Source organism: Aethina tumida, chromosome 6 (assembly GCF_024364675.1).
Source record: "Aethina tumida isolate Nest 87 chromosome 6, icAetTumi1.1, whole genome shotgun sequence".
NCBI lineage: Eukaryota > Metazoa > Arthropoda > Insecta > Coleoptera > Nitidulidae > Aethina > Aethina tumida.
This window is the reverse complement of record NC_065440.1, coordinates 10,001,015-10,016,517: the sequence shown is the minus strand read 5'-3', so window position 1 is coordinate 10,016,517 and position 15,503 is coordinate 10,001,015. Positions and strand designations below refer to the sequence as shown.

At 26.4% G+C, this 15,503-nt stretch overlaps 2 protein-coding genes across 2 annotated transcripts; one reads left to right on the top strand and one right to left on the bottom strand.

The window, feature by feature from the left end:
- The first annotated feature begins 84 nt into the window (after positions 1-84).
- Positions 85-13,593, top strand: LOC109604477 (DNA repair protein REV1). Its single transcript, XM_049969153.1, has 13 exons — positions 85-456; positions 512-742; positions 799-1,006; positions 1,061-1,270; positions 2,830-3,215; positions 3,266-3,474; positions 3,625-4,022; positions 4,078-4,374; positions 4,435-4,685; positions 12,687-12,846; positions 12,903-13,058; positions 13,113-13,296; positions 13,354-13,593. Exons 1-13 carry the CDS (start codon positions 400-402, stop codon positions 13,484-13,486), a joined length of 2,880 nt encoding a protein of 959 aa, XP_049825110.1. The 5' UTR covers positions 85-399; the 3' UTR covers positions 13,487-13,593.
- Positions 7,676-10,248, bottom strand: LOC109604487 (probable cytochrome P450 6a23). Its single transcript, XM_020021021.2, has 4 exons — positions 10,182-10,248; positions 8,380-9,523; positions 8,076-8,327; positions 7,676-8,021 (listed from the first exon to the last, which is right to left on the bottom strand). The coding sequence occupies exons 2-4, from the start codon at positions 9,521-9,523 to the stop codon at positions 7,852-7,854; spliced, it is 1,566 nt and encodes a 521-aa protein (XP_019876580.2). The 5' UTR covers positions 10,182-10,248; the 3' UTR covers positions 7,676-7,851.
- Positions 13,594-15,503: the final 1,910 nt, after the last annotated feature.

The following is a 15,503-nucleotide window of genomic DNA, read 5'->3' as shown; positions in this document are numbered from 1 at the left end:
GGCGGTTGGAAAAGAGCGGGTTCAAATTTATAACATAACATAAAATGGAATTAATTCTACAAATCAACATACCCTGGCGAGTAATTGAATGGAAGCTTGTTTTTATTTGTTATTTATTATTTTGAAAACTTAAAAAACAGTTTAGCTACTTAATTAGTACGCTGGAGCTACCACCAATGAGGTAGTCTCAAAGTTTGTCGGAGCATTCTGTCTAAAATATCAACTTAACCTGTATCTTTGGGATAAACAACTGATTCAAAACACATAATAAAATACGGCTTATTAAAAATATAAGTAATTAAAACAAACAATACATAAAAGCCACCAAATCTATGTTTTAATTTTACACAAATAATTTACTTGAATTTTAACATAAATTGTCCAATTAGAAACTGAATAATGGATAAGAAGCGCCGGAGACGGGAATCGGACGAAGACAACGGTTTTAAACAATGGGTAAATTTACTAAAGCATCCTCGTAAGGATGTCCTTTAAACGTTTCAGGTTTTAGGGAGGTTACATGGCTGCAAAAGTGGCCAAACTGGACGAACAATTTAAGTCAGACGCCGAACTTACCAAGATTTCCAATATTTTCAGTGGTGTTGCAATTTATATAAACGGTAATACAAAGCCGAGTGCCGAAGAATTAAAGAAACTGATGGCACAACATGGTGGTTTACATCATATGTATCAGTTGTCTTCGACCACCCACATAATTGCTTCGAACTTGCCTAATGTTAAGGTAATTTTTGGACATTACTTAATGACATGAAACGCTAATAAATAATTATGTTATAGATAAAAAATTTAGGCACTACCCCAGTGGTAAAGCCTGATTGGATTGTTGAAAGTATTTCTCTAGGAAAGTTGTTGGATTTTCGTAGATATTTGTTGTATACTTATCAAAGTGTCACACAACCAAAATTAGATTTCCCTGTTGTTGAAAAACCTAATTTAACCAACTCAGTTATAAATAACTCTAGCAATATCACTGATGTCTCTTACAGTAAGTCTCTTAGTACTTGTTCTTCATTCACATTTACAAGTAATTAACTTTCAGAAAAAAATAATGTCAGTGTGGATAAGGAGCCTACCAATAATAGAATTGCAAAAACAGCCTCAGATCCCAATTTTGTACAAGAGTTTTTTGAAAATTCCAGATTGCACCTGATAAGCACATTAAGTGCTGAATATAAGCAGTTAGTTTGTCAAATGAGGGATAAACATGATGGTATATTTATAGGACGACAAAATTTAATAGCAACCAAAGGTAAACAATTTGTTAATAATACAAATACATTTTGGCTTTATTTTTCCAGAAAAAATTCCTTCTATTCTACTCTTCTATTATTAAAAAATATGTTATTAATATTGTATGCCATTATAAATATTTGGATATCTCCGAAAATTTGGTTTAAGAAGTTAAATGTGACATTATGCTCATAAATGGGAGTCCTTGTTTTTATTTTATTGTAGTATACATACAAAGAATGTTCCAATATATAAGATGTTTCTAATGTAGGTGGTCAAAATTTGATGCAATAGTTTTACAGTCGTTTTTGAGGCATATCAGTTTTGATGATTGAAGAAATTTAAAATATTTACATTATTAATGAATACCATATAAGTAAGGATCCTAAAATGGACCATTATCTAATGCATAAGTAATTACAATTATTTAATTGTTTATTGCTCACTCAAATATGGCTGGTTTCTTTATTGCATTCTAAACAATGCATCTAATTAACAATTAGAGTTATAAACCATTTCTATTTCACAGTGGTATTTTTTTTAAATCCTTGAATTGAATTTGAAAGAACGTTTCTTAATTAGGCAGAATATTGATTAAAGAAACTTAATTATAAGAAAGTTTTAATATAATTCTCTTTTCCTTATTGACATCAAATTTATAATTTTTAAACTATTCAAATACTTTAATAATTTTGCCTCTGACTTATTGATTGAAATTACAATATTACCAATAGCAATGTACAGATTTGTACATTGTGAATTGACAGCTAGTGCATAATGGAAGGTCATTAATGAAAATTATAAAAAGTAAGAGTTCTTCAATAGAGCCCTGGATAATAAAGTAATATAGTGTTTGAATGATCCCAACTTGAACCCTTGAGTATGATTTTATTCCTTTCACAGCCAGGCATCTAAGAAATAATATACTTCATTTCATGGTGGTATTTTCTGTAAATTCTTAAACTGAATGTGAAAGGAGGTTTCTCAATTATATAGAATTTTAACCAAAGAAGCTGAGTTAATTGAACACAATTATAAGGAAGTTTTAATACCTCTGTTCTTATTGACGACAAATTTATTATTTTCTAACTATTAAACCACTTTACTTAAATCTGCTTTTGATTTGTTAATCGACGTTTCCATACTGCCTCTAGTAACATGCAAATATGCACTTAATTGTGAGTGCATAATGGAAGGTCATTAATGAAAATTAAAAAAAGTGAGGGTTCTTCAATGGAACACTGGATAATGTAGTGTTTTTCAATAATATCTAGTAATGTTACCAATGTCTGATTCGTGGGTAATCCCAATTATTTAATCTTGATCACTTGAGTATGATTTTATTGCTTTCACAGCACGGCATCTAATTAATAATCAAAGTTACAGATTTAAAATTGGTAATTTCTGTGATTCCTTGAATTGAATGTGAAAGGAGGTTTGTTAATTATACAGAATTTTGACTAAATAAACTGAGTTAATTGGACATAATTATAAAGAATTATCCTGGAATTTTCTTCCTATCTCATTACCAATTAAAATTACAAGGTGTTCCCATTTTATTCATTAACATATTTACAGGTAAAAAAACAGCAACAGTTTTACCGAACAAAGTGATAATGCACATCGACATGGACTGTTTCTTCGTGTCGGTCACCCTACGCAAGTATCCGGAGCACAGGGGCAAACCGGTGGCGATCACTCACGCCAAAAACGGCGAGACCCACACCGACCGCTCCAAATCCCGCAGCATAGAGTTCAATCTGATGCAGGAGCAGGGCAGGCACTTCGTGACGGAGGGCTCGTCGTCCACCAGTCGCATCGACAACCTCGACGGGTTCTCCTCGATGTCGGAGATAGCCAGCGCCAGCTACGAGGCGAGGAAGTGCGGCATCAAGAACGGTATGTTTTTGGGCGCCGCCGTCAAACTGTGCCCCGAATTGGTCACCTTGCCCTACGACTTTGAGGTGCTTGCTGGTTTGATGTGGGTTCGTGATGGTGATTGGATGGTTTGCAGGGTTACAGGGAGGTGTCGAACACTTTGTACAGGACGATTGCGTCCTACACTCTGGACATAGAGGCCGTTAGCTGCGATGAAATGTACGTGGACTGCACTCAGATACTGAAGGACACGGGACTGACTGTTTCCGAGTTTGCAAGCCACATCAGGGGTGAGATAATGTCGGTTACCGGTTGTCCTTGTTCCACAGGATTTGGAGCCAACAGGTAATCGTCATTCTGGTCATTTTTTGCACAATCAATTAGACACAAACACTATTTTGGAACACTTTTATTCCATTTTATACAGCCAAATTGAAAATACAACACAAACTCAAAACAGGAAACTACCCAATTGAAAAGAATGAAACGTTTCAGGTTGCAAGCCCGATTGGCGACCAGAAAGGCAAAACCGGCAGGCCAGTTTTATCTTCAGCCTGACGATGTGGAGGCGTACTTCTCCAAAATTCCCCTAGGTGATTTGCCAGGCGTGGGACACGCAACTTTAGCCAAACTGGCCGCTTTGAATATTGCAACCTGCGGCGACGTACAGGTCTCCAATTTGGATGTGCTGAAGTCTGAATTGGGTGCAAAGTCGGCTGAAATTTTATACAATCAGGCCAAAGGTGTGGACATGAAACCATTAAATTATTACCAAGAAAGGAAGCAGGTTTCGGCTGAAATAAATTACGGCATAAGGTTCAAAACTTTGGACGAGTGTTATAACTTCCTTCAGAGCCTGTCGAATGAAGTTTATAAAAGATTATCCGAAACAGGTGATTAATTGTTCGTCTTTAGTCCTTTTATATTTGTTCGTTGAATAAATTTTAGGTATGAGAGCACGTTGTCTGACGTTGAAGCTTTTGGTGAGGGCTGAAAATGCACCGGTTGAAACGGCCAAATTCTTGGGTCACGGGGTTTGTGATATCCTTACGAAGAGCTCACCATATACGATCATCAACAACGCTGAAACGGTGTTCAAACAGGCGAAACAACTGTACGATAAGCTGAATCCACCTTTTGTTGATTTACGAGGAGTTGGTATCCATTTGACTAAGCTCGAAAAGGTGACTGGTGTTAATACGATGTTGGCTAAATTCTTGGCCAAAAAAGATGATGATAAAAGTGGTAAGGTTGAAAACTAAACTCTACGCATTGATTTAATAAAACATAATATGATAATTTTAGAAAAAGATACAAGTAATATTAAAAAAGAAGAAAGAAAGTCTATTGAAACTGTTAATTCTTTAACAAGAGGTGAACAGAAAACTCCATCACCGATTCCGAAGCAAGATCAAGTTAAAAGTGTAGATAAAACCAAAGTAAAATCAGGTGGCAACAAATTAAAATCATCCAAACGAGGATTGGTAAAATCTACAACTAAACCACCCTTAAACAACACGTTGGAGAAATTTTTCAACAAAAGGAAGTCTTCAACGGTGCGTAATTATTTACTTAAACTGAAATACATCATTCATCAAAATATTTGTCATTTTTAATTTTAAATATAATAATAATTTTGTTAAAATTATTATTTAAAATTAAAGTTTTTTATTTTTATATTAAAGATCCACCAATATTTAATTAATTTTAAGAAAAACAAGATAAAATATTACAATTCAGTTATGATTAATTTAATTCAGACGAATTTGAATCTTTCTAGGATCTAAAACAATATAAAATGATGCATTATTTTTCTTATCACGTACATTTTTCAATTTAAGGCTAATAAATATTCATAATTAAAATTATTAATATCAAATATCTAGATTTTGAAAATTAATACAAACATTTTAATAAGACCATATTAAACTTGCAATTAAAATAAAATTATGAAATTTAGTAATTTTTGATTCTAGATGGGTCACAGAAATGTTGATATTTAATTTTTACATTTAGTTTTACATCATTATATTTAATGTTCACAATAATAAGATGTAATTTAATTATCAATTAGTATATTAGTTATTAAATAAATTTAAAGGTATGAAATTATAATATATATTTTTTAATTTCAATGAAAGATAAATTTTTACCAAACTATTTATTAGTAACTAATTATTTTCTTTAATATAAAATTTCTGTCTAAAATTTAAGCCAAAATTATTTAAAAATTAAATGCTGTTTTATGTCATTATATTTAAAGTTCACAATAATAAGACATAATTAAATTATAAATTTTAAATACTATATTAGTTATTAAATAAATCTAAAGGTGTAAAATTATGATATATATTTTTTAATTTCAATGAGAGATAAATATTTACGAGTCTTTTTACTAGTAACTAATTATCTTAGTTTTTCGTCATTATATTTAATTTTCACAATAATAAATTGTAATTTAATTAACAATTTAAAATACTATACTAGTTTTTAAATAATTTATAACATATATTTTTAAATTTCAATGAGAGATAAATATTTAGAAGGATTTTTATTAGTAACTAATTATTTTCTTTAATATAAAATTTCAGTGTCAAATTTTGTTATTTAAATCAAAATTATTTAAAAATTAAATGTTTTTAGTTTTACGTCATTATATTTAATCTTCACAGTATTAATTAATTTATAACATATATTTTTAAATTTCAATGAGAGATAAATATTTATGAGGTTTTTTGTTAGTAACTAATTATTTTCTTTAATATAAAATTTCTGTCTAAAATTTTCCTATTTAAGTCAAAATTTTTGAAAAATTAAATGTTTTAGTATTACGTTATTATATTTAATGTTCGCAATAATAAGATGTAATTTAATTATCAATTTTTAAATACTATATTAGTTTTTAAATAAATCTAAAGGTATGAAATTATAATATATATTTTTTAATTTTATTAAGAGATCATTTTTTCTAGACTATATATTATTATGTAATTATTTTCTTTAATAAATATTTTCAGTCGAAATTTTACTTTTATTTCAGAATAATTTAAAAATTATTTTATTTGTTCACAAAATATCAATTTAAAATACTATATTAGTTTTTAAATAATTTTAGAGGTATCAAATTATAATATGCATTTTTTAATTTCAATGAGAGATAAATATTTACGACGCTTTTTATTAGTAAGCAATAATTTTCTTTAAATTTCAGTCTAAAATTTTGCTACTTAAATTAAAATTATTTAATAATTTAATAATAAAATGTACTTAATTATCAATTTAAAATACTAAATAAAATATTAGTTTTAAAATAAATCTAAAGGTATGAAATTATAATATATATTTTTTAGTTTTATAGAGACATTATTTTTCTAAACTATCTATTATTATGTAATCACTTTTTTTAATAGATATTTTCAATCTAAATTTTACGTTTAATACAGAATAATTTAAAAATTAAATGTTCTTAGTTATACGTTGTTATATTTAAATACTATATTATTAAATAATTCTAAAGGTATAAAATTATAATATATATTTTTTAAATTTAATAAGAGATAAATATTTACGAGGCCTTTTATTAGTAACTAATTATTTTCATTAATATAAAATTTCAGTCCTAAATTTTCCTATTTAAATCATATTTATTTAAAAATTAAATGCTCTTTGATTTACGTCATTACATTTAATGTTCACAATAATAAGATGTAATTAAATGATCAATTAGTATATTAGTTATTAAATAAGTCTAAAGGTATAAAATTATAATACATATTTTTTTAATTTGAATGAGATAAATATTTACCAAATACCAAATTATATAAGTCTAAAATTTTCCTACATAAGTCAAAATTTTTAAAAATTAAATGTTTTAGTTTTACATCATTATATTTAATCTTCACAATAATAAAATGTAATTTAATTATCAATTTAAAATATATTAAATAAATCTAAAAATATAAATTTATAACGTATATTATTAAACTTCAATGAGAAATAAATATTTATGACGCTTTTTATTAGTAACTAATTATTTTCTTTAATGTAAAATATCAGTCTAAAATTTTACTATTTAAATCAAATTTATTTCAAAACTAAATGGTCTTAGTTTTATGTCATTATATTTAATCTTCTAAAATGTAATTTAATTAATAATTATCAATTTAAAATACTATATTCGTTTTTAAATAAATCTAATGGTATATTTAATATTCAATTATATTAAGATATAATATAATTTAAGCAATTTAAAATACTATATTGGATTTTAAATAATGTTTTTAATTTTTTAATTCTTCATCCTGTTAATATCCACAAACCTCACTAATTTTTTTTCTAATTATTTATCTATTTCTTATTTTGAACATTTCTCTTGTTAGCATATTTTAATTTAAAATCTTATTACTAATTACAAACCTACATAAACCTCTTTTTTAATATAAAATTAATTAGCGTAAAATATCAAATTTAATAAATGAATATGATATAATTGTTTCCAAATACCACAATTAATTCAAATGAAATAGTTAATTTTAAGTAGTTGTTAATTATTTCTATTTTATGTCTAGACATATCTTTTGACAATTAAAGAATGTTTAGTATTGATCAACTTTCATAATAAAAATAAATTTAGCAAAGATCATTATTTCGAAAAATTTTAAATATAAATAGTACGAATGTATTATAGTATATTTAATATAATTATTACATCAATAATCACCATTATTTACATTTTTCAACGTTAAGCCACACGTTTCCCTCAACAGCTAAGACACCAAAAGATTGTTTGTCAAATTTAATGGGAGTGGCAGTTTTATTGTTAAGAGATATTTTATAGTTCTTAAGAATCGTCACCAAACCAACTTTGGCTTGTAAAGTTCCAAATCTGAGCCCTACAAAGAAAATTTAATTAAAAGAGATTATTCATTAAAATCATTCTCTATTACCGATGCACACTCTTGGACCTTCCCCAAAAGGTATCCACGCAAATTGATGTCTTTTCGCCTTATTTTCCGGAGAAAATCTATCCGGATCAAAAACTTCGGGATTAGGATAAAATTCCGGATCGTTGTGTATCCCCAAAACGGGAATGGCGACCATGGTACCCTTTTCAATGACCACATCAGACCCGGGTACTTTATATGTTTTGTTGCACACTCTTGTTAAGGTTGGCCCTGGTGGATATTTTCTAAGGGACTCTGAAAGTTTATTAATCATCATGTTATTAATAAATATTACGAATTATTTTACCATGAATAACTTGCTCCAAATAAGTCATGTCCTTTATAGCTTCATAGGTAAGTTTGTTGTCGTGTTTCTCCAAAACCTCGTGGATTTCATCCCTAATTTTCTTCTGAAGATCAGGACGAGTTGAAAGTTCCAATAAGGCGAAAGTCATGACTGTAGAAGAAGTTTCGTAGCCCGCTATAAAGAAGACAAAAGCTTGAGCCGCAAGTTCGTTGAAAGTTAAGGCACTTTCTTTAACATCTTCAGCATCGTTTGTCAGCTTCTCATCGTCAAAAACTTTACCACGGTTTTTCAGCTGCAGGAGCAAATGCATGAAGTCTTTTCTGTAAATATTGTTCTCTTCTCTGTAATTAACTGTCTTCTTGACGACATCCATAAAAAATGAGGAGATCTCCTCATTGGTAAGTTTAATATTCAGCCACAAGAGAAGTCTGTGTGGGAAAGCCAACTGTGCAATGTTCTTAATAGCTTCGGTGGGTGTTAATTCGAAAACACGTCTTCCGTATTTGGCAAAATCAGAATCCGGGTTCTGCATACTGTTGCAGTCAATACCGAAAGCAACTGAGCCAATTATGTCGATCGTGAACCGTTGCAACGTTTCTTTGATGTTAATCGGCGTGTTGTCTTGTGAATGTTGGTCCACCATGCCCTTTAATCCGTTAGTACATTCAACCAACGTGTTGAACATCATCTTCAATTTACCCGAAGTGAACGTCGGTGTCAGCTTGGTCCTGAGGTTTCTCCATTTTTCGTTTTCTAGTGTGAATAAGTTTGCGCTTAATGGGTCCCCCGTTTCGTTAAAGTAAAACCCGTGGTTTATGAAGTGTTGGAAGTCCGTCTGCATGATTGATTTGATGATGTCGAGGTCGGCTGGAATGTAGAAAGGCTTGAACAAGAAGTATGCTCCTCCATGCCTTAGTCCTTTGGATTTTATGTCGAAGTAAATGTCTCTGAACAGCTCGGCGGCCGTTTGTTGTTTTGTGAAGACGTTTTTGGAGTTTCCGAAAGGTAACGTGGTGGGAGGTGCGTATAAGCCTTTTCTGGCGAAGTACGAGAAGTTCCACTTCAGATATATTATCGTTCCTGCCAAAAGAGTTACGACGAGGGCAATGAGGTCATATACTATATTGTTTGTAAGCAAAACCATCTGAAATAATAATAATAATAGACTATCTTAAATATAAAAATCCACCACGTCGACAGATATAATAAAGTGATGCAGTATTAAAAATCTTTCCTCAACTGAATCCACCAGACTCTCACACGATCAAGTAGTTTTTTGAAACTGAAGGGTCAGCAATGTTCGGGAGCTTCGTTTGTGTTGGTATTTGGAGTTGGCTGGAGGCACGCCTCAGCTCCCCTACCATTGAAACAATAGCCCGATCTTAAAGAGCATGCGCAAATGTTGGAAGCAAATAGAAATATTCAAGATTTACTTATGAACAGAATTGGAGTAAAAAGGCACATTTAGAAGTGCCTCTGGAGAACATGCATTAATTCATAATTGTTATTATTTGTTTCAGTCTCAGCTTTACAACATATATTTGTTTAAATATTAAATTATATTTAATTTTAAATGAGGTATTAAATGAACATTTTTTTATGTAATATAATTTTTGTCCCATATATAATATGCCTCACCAGACTTAAACCTCATGAGCTGCCACTGTTTTATACTCAAATCAATCTTTTTTGACTCTTTGAATTAATGGTGGAAATCTGTACCTTTTGGGGACACCCTGTATTTTATCTATTTAAATTATTTTTCTTAAATAAGAAACCTATAGAAAAAAATCAATACTTACGATTATTAATTTTTGAAAAACTACTTTTAATATTTATGTTTACTGCAACTGTGATATGCGTTTATGTATATATATTAATAAAAGTAATAATGTCATCATGACTAGGAATATGCACAGTCATCGTAATTATAGTAGTATGATGAGATCAAATAATTGTCTTAAAAACAAAAACAATGGTTTTATGACTAATTATTTTAGTTTCACTTAATTTTCATTCATTTTAAGATTAAATCAAAAGCTGTCTCCCTTAAAATAATTTTATTAAATATAATTTCATCAAATTGTTTAATACTAATTAATTATCTACATTTTTCTCTCCATATAATGAAATTTAATTTTTGTTTTTATTACTATAATTACTTTAATGAAAAATATTGATTAAATGATATATTTTTTGTTGTTATTTATAAATTCCATATCTACAAAATTGTTTTTATATTAATAATTATCAGCACTTATATTTATATTATTGTTAAGAATAATAATTTAAATTTTAGTGTAAATAATACCCATTTATTACTATTAAATTATATTATATAAATTATTTTATAAAATATAAATTTATTAATATCCAATATCTTAATTATGAAAATTATTACATTCATCCTTTTAACATAACAAAATTAAATATTCGCAAAATATCATTAAGTCAGGAATTTAAATACTACATTATATTTAAAGTTGATCTAAATATATAAAATTGTAATATAATTTTTTTAATTTCTAATATAGTATCTATTTTCTTCAATATAAAATACTAAATTCTCAAATACTATGTAACAAAAGCTAAGTATACAAAATGTCAAAAATCAAAACTATTAAAGTAATTCAGTCATAAGATGTTACTTAATTTATAATTTAATCAACAGGTCATAATTTCCACTCACTGTATTTAACTGTCGCATTATTAAAACAGAACTAAATTGAACATTTAATATATTACGTGTTTGAATTTGAATTCAGATTCATTTAGAAATTTACTAACTATTCTCTTTAATATACAATAATAAATATTCAAAACTTATATAAAAAAAATTTAGAAACATAAAACATTAAGAGGAGAATCTTTGAATATTAAATCAAAGCTTTTAAAATAATTCAGTCATAATGTCTTACTTAATTCAGGTTTTAATCAACCGGTCATAGTTTCCATTTACTGAATTTAATTGTCACATTATTATTTAATTGAACATTTAATACATTACAATTTGAAATTCTGCTGTTTAATTCAGATTAATTTAAAAATTTAGTAACTATTTTCTCTAATATAAAATTATAAATGTTCAAAACATATATAACAAAAATTTAGAAACAAAAACATTAAGAAGAAAATCTTAAAATATTAAATCAAAGGTTTTAAAATTATCATAAAATCTTACTTACTGAATTTAATTGTCACCTTAATAGAAAGAGACGTAAATTGAACATTTAATATATTACATTTGAAATTCCATCGTTTAATTCAGATTAATTTAAAAAATTAATAACTATTTCCTTTAATATAAAATTATAAATGTTCAAAATCTAAATAACAAAAATTTAGAAACAAAAAATATTAAGAGGAGCATTTTAAGATATTAAATCAAAGGTTTTAAAATAATTCAGTCATAAAATCTTATTTAATTCAGGATTTAATCAACTGGTCATAATTTCTATTTATTGAATTTAATGGTCGCATAATTATAAAAGACTGAAAATTTAATATATTCACATGTTTGATTCAAAACCCATATAACAAAAATTTAGAAGCAAAAAACATTAACAAAAAAATCTTAAAATATTAAATCAAAGCTTTTAAAATAATTCAGTCATAAAATCTTACTTCATTCGGGTTTTAATTAATTGGTCATAAATTCTATTAATTGTCACATTATAAAAACATTTAATATATTACAAGTTTGAATTTGAAATTCTGCTGTTTAATTCTGATTAATTTAAAAATTTAGTAACTATTTTCTTTAATATAAAATTATAAATGTTCAAAATCTATATAAAAAATTAGAAACAAAAACATTAAGGAGTAAATTGAAAATTTAATATATTTACATGTTTGAATCAAAACCCAAATATAAAAATTTGGTAACAAAAAACATTAAGAGGAGAATCTCAAAATATTAAATCAAAGCTTTTAAAATAATTCAGTCATAAAATTATAAAATCGTTAAAACAGAACTAAATTGAACATTATTCAAACATTTGAATCTAAAAATTCTGTTGTTTAATTTAGATTAATTTAAAAATTTATAAACTATTTTTTTAATATAAAATTATAAATAACAAAAATGTATAATATTTATTTATAATATATATATCATATATTATTAAGACATAACTAAATTGAAAATTACATGTTTGAATCTGAAATTCTATGGTTTAATTCAGATTAATTGAAAAATTAAATTAATTATTTAAAAAACCCAACTGTAAAAAAATTGTGAAAAATATATTTTTTATAATAAACAATTTTATTAAATCGAGGTAAAATATTTGATCTGTTGTTTTTAGCAAAGACCTGTCAAAGTGGATATGGATGTTTTAAGTGAACTACCCGAGGATATTCGAAACGAAATCATAAAGGAATATCAGTTAGACACAACAACAGAGGAGTCTCCGAACTTAAATTCTAAAACGTCGAAAAAGTGCACCGATACGGATGCACCAACCTGTAAGTTGGTATAGATACTATAGACACTAATCTAGTAAAACTATAATTATTTACAGGTCTTAATATGAGTGTTTTAAATGAGCTACCGGAAGATATAAGGGCTGAAATAATTACAGAGTACAATTTGGATAAGAACCTCACTCAACACAAAAATGAGAAACCAATAAACAAGGAGGTTGTTTCAGAAGCACATAAAAAGAAACAACATGATTGTAATTATAAAAATATTACCCCTATAATTTCACCTAACTTTCCAACTATTTTAGCCAGTGAACAATCGCCGTTTAAAAATTTATCCTGGAACGAAACCAAACCGGTGTTAAAAATTTGGATAAGCTCCGAACGAAGTCCTGAACCCTGCGATGTTAAAATGATCGCAGACCATTTGAGTGAGATGGTTTTCAGCAGCAGAATTGAAACTTTATTTAGTGCCTTTAATTTTATTCACAGGTAAGTCAAATTAAAACTTATTTTAACGATTTATGATTTTATGTTAATTTATTTCAGGGTTTTAAGTCAGTTAGACTGTCATTGGCACAACGCATATTATCAAATGTTGGAAGTTAGTCAAAAAGCCATGAAGGATAAGTTTGGATGTGGTCTAGATCTGAAAACAAGTTTTAACTGTTGTAAAATGTGATTTATGTATCTTATTTTGTGTTGATATTATTATTTATAATATGAAGAAATATGTGATATTTAGTTTTTATATTGTACTACATTCAAAAAATATATTTAATATTTTTAATGATAATTTAATAATTTGTTTTTTTTTTCATGGACTTTCTCCAAGTTAGTTTATTGTTAAAACCCTAAAAGGTGACTTACGTATTAATTTATTTGTGTTGTCATGTAAATTTGGTCTGCAAGATAAATTTTTCAAATCAGAAAACTCCTTTTTTATACATTTACATTTCGTTTTAATAATTTAAACTAGAAATTTACATTTATTTAATAAAGAACCCATCACATCAACGGCATTTCTTATGTTAAAAAGTTATTTCGGTGTTTTACTGGTGATGGAAAATAAATATGCAGTATTTCAAACCTTTCCACAACTGAATCCACCACGATTAAGTAGTTTTTGAAACTAAAGAATCAGTAATGAATAGCTAGAGGCACGCCTCAAGTCCCCTACCATTGAAATAAAACTGTTATTGCATATTTAATTGTCGGTTTTACTATATATTACCCCTCTATCTTAATTTAAATATTAAGTTATAGTCTATTTTAAAGAATAAAAACATAAAAAATGAATTTTTAATGTTGTTATATCAGTATAATAATTTTTATAGGGGGTTGTATATATTTTTATTTATTTGTTTTTTTTTAATTTAGGAAAATTTGAACCCAAATTAAAGTTGAACACAGATCTTGAGTATAAATAAGTTTATCAAAATGTAAATAATAAATAAAGGCACTGCAAAACACATTATAGAAAGTGTATAGTTGTTTTTCCCTTCATTTAGATATTATGACTTCACAATCTTTTAATAATTATAATTTCTGAAATTTATTTGAAATTATATCTTTACGTTAATTAGTTATTGCACAATTAAAAAATTTTGTTGTTTTGTTCAACTCAGAATTGTACTTATATCAAATATGTTTATATATAATTATATTTTAATTGATTCAAATTATTAGTATCGATTAGTTGACTGAATTCAAGTTTTGTAATTTAATTTTACATAAACTTGACTGATAAAAATAAATCTGTGACTATATGTGTTGATTCATTTTTAACTGAATCTGTGAATAGAAAAAATATGGAAAAAGATTATTTGAAAATTATAATAATTCTTGAAATTTATTTGAAATTGTTATTGACTTAGATTTTAAAATTATAATTATTCTTATAACAAACTTATTTAATTTTAATTGATAAAAATTTATTCCATAATAATTATTTCATCACACTAGTTATATCAATTAAATATTATTTTTTTTTCCTTTCAAATTGAAATTATTTTCAGATATTAAGTGACTCGAAATATTCTGAATCTCGATTAGTTAGTTATTGAATTCAAGTTTTTAGCATATCTGATAAAAATAAACCTATGACTATATATGTTGATTATTCAATTTTAATTGAATTTGTGATTATTTATTAGAATCTATATATATATATATATATATATATATATATATATATATATATATATATATATATATATATATACAAAAATTAGATCAATAAAAAAGTACTGTTTTATTTTTCTTAAATCATAATTGTTTTTAAATTCTTTGATCAAATTTAAAATTATTATTAAATAATTAAATAGTTCATCTAAAGATTTTAAATTTATTTAATTAACATCACAAACAAATAATTAACAGAATATATTGATTTTTATTTTATAATTAAAGGTAATTGAAAAAAAAATAAATAGACAAAATGATAATATCAAAATTATTCATCGCAGTGATTAATTAAATCAGAATTATATCTATCGATTAGATTAATTAGTAATTATATCAATAAAAAATACTGTTTTTTTTTCATATCAGAATTGTTTTTAGATCAAATTATTTCTTATATATTATTGTAATAATTAATTACATTAATGAATTAAATTTTTAATTTTTTTTCATAAAATTAGAATCTCGAATATGTTGATTTTTATTTAATAATTGAATTAGAGATAGTTTATTGA

Coding starts and splice junctions, on each gene's coding strand:
- LOC109604477 (XM_049969153.1), top strand. CDS start 400: ATGGATAAGAAGCGCCGGAGACGGGAATCGGACGAAGACAACGGTTTT. Junction 457..511: donor ACAACGGTTTTAAACAATGG/GTAAATTTACTA, acceptor TTCAGGTTTTAG/GGAGGTTACATGGCTGCAAA. Junction 4,375..4,434: donor AAAAGATGATGATAAAAGTG/GTAAGGTTGAAA, acceptor TGATAATTTTAG/AAAAAGATACAAGTAATATT.
- LOC109604487 (XM_020021021.2), bottom strand. CDS start 9,523: ATGGTTTTGCTTACAAACAATATAGTATATGACCTCATTGCCCTCGTC. Junction 8,328..8,379: donor TTTGGAGCAAGTTATTCATG/GTAAAATAATTC, acceptor ATAAACTTTCAG/AGTCCCTTAGAAAATATCCA. Junction 8,022..8,075: donor AGGTCCAAGAGTGTGCATCG/GTAATAGAGAAT, acceptor TTTTCTTTGTAG/GGCTCAGATTTGGAACTTTA.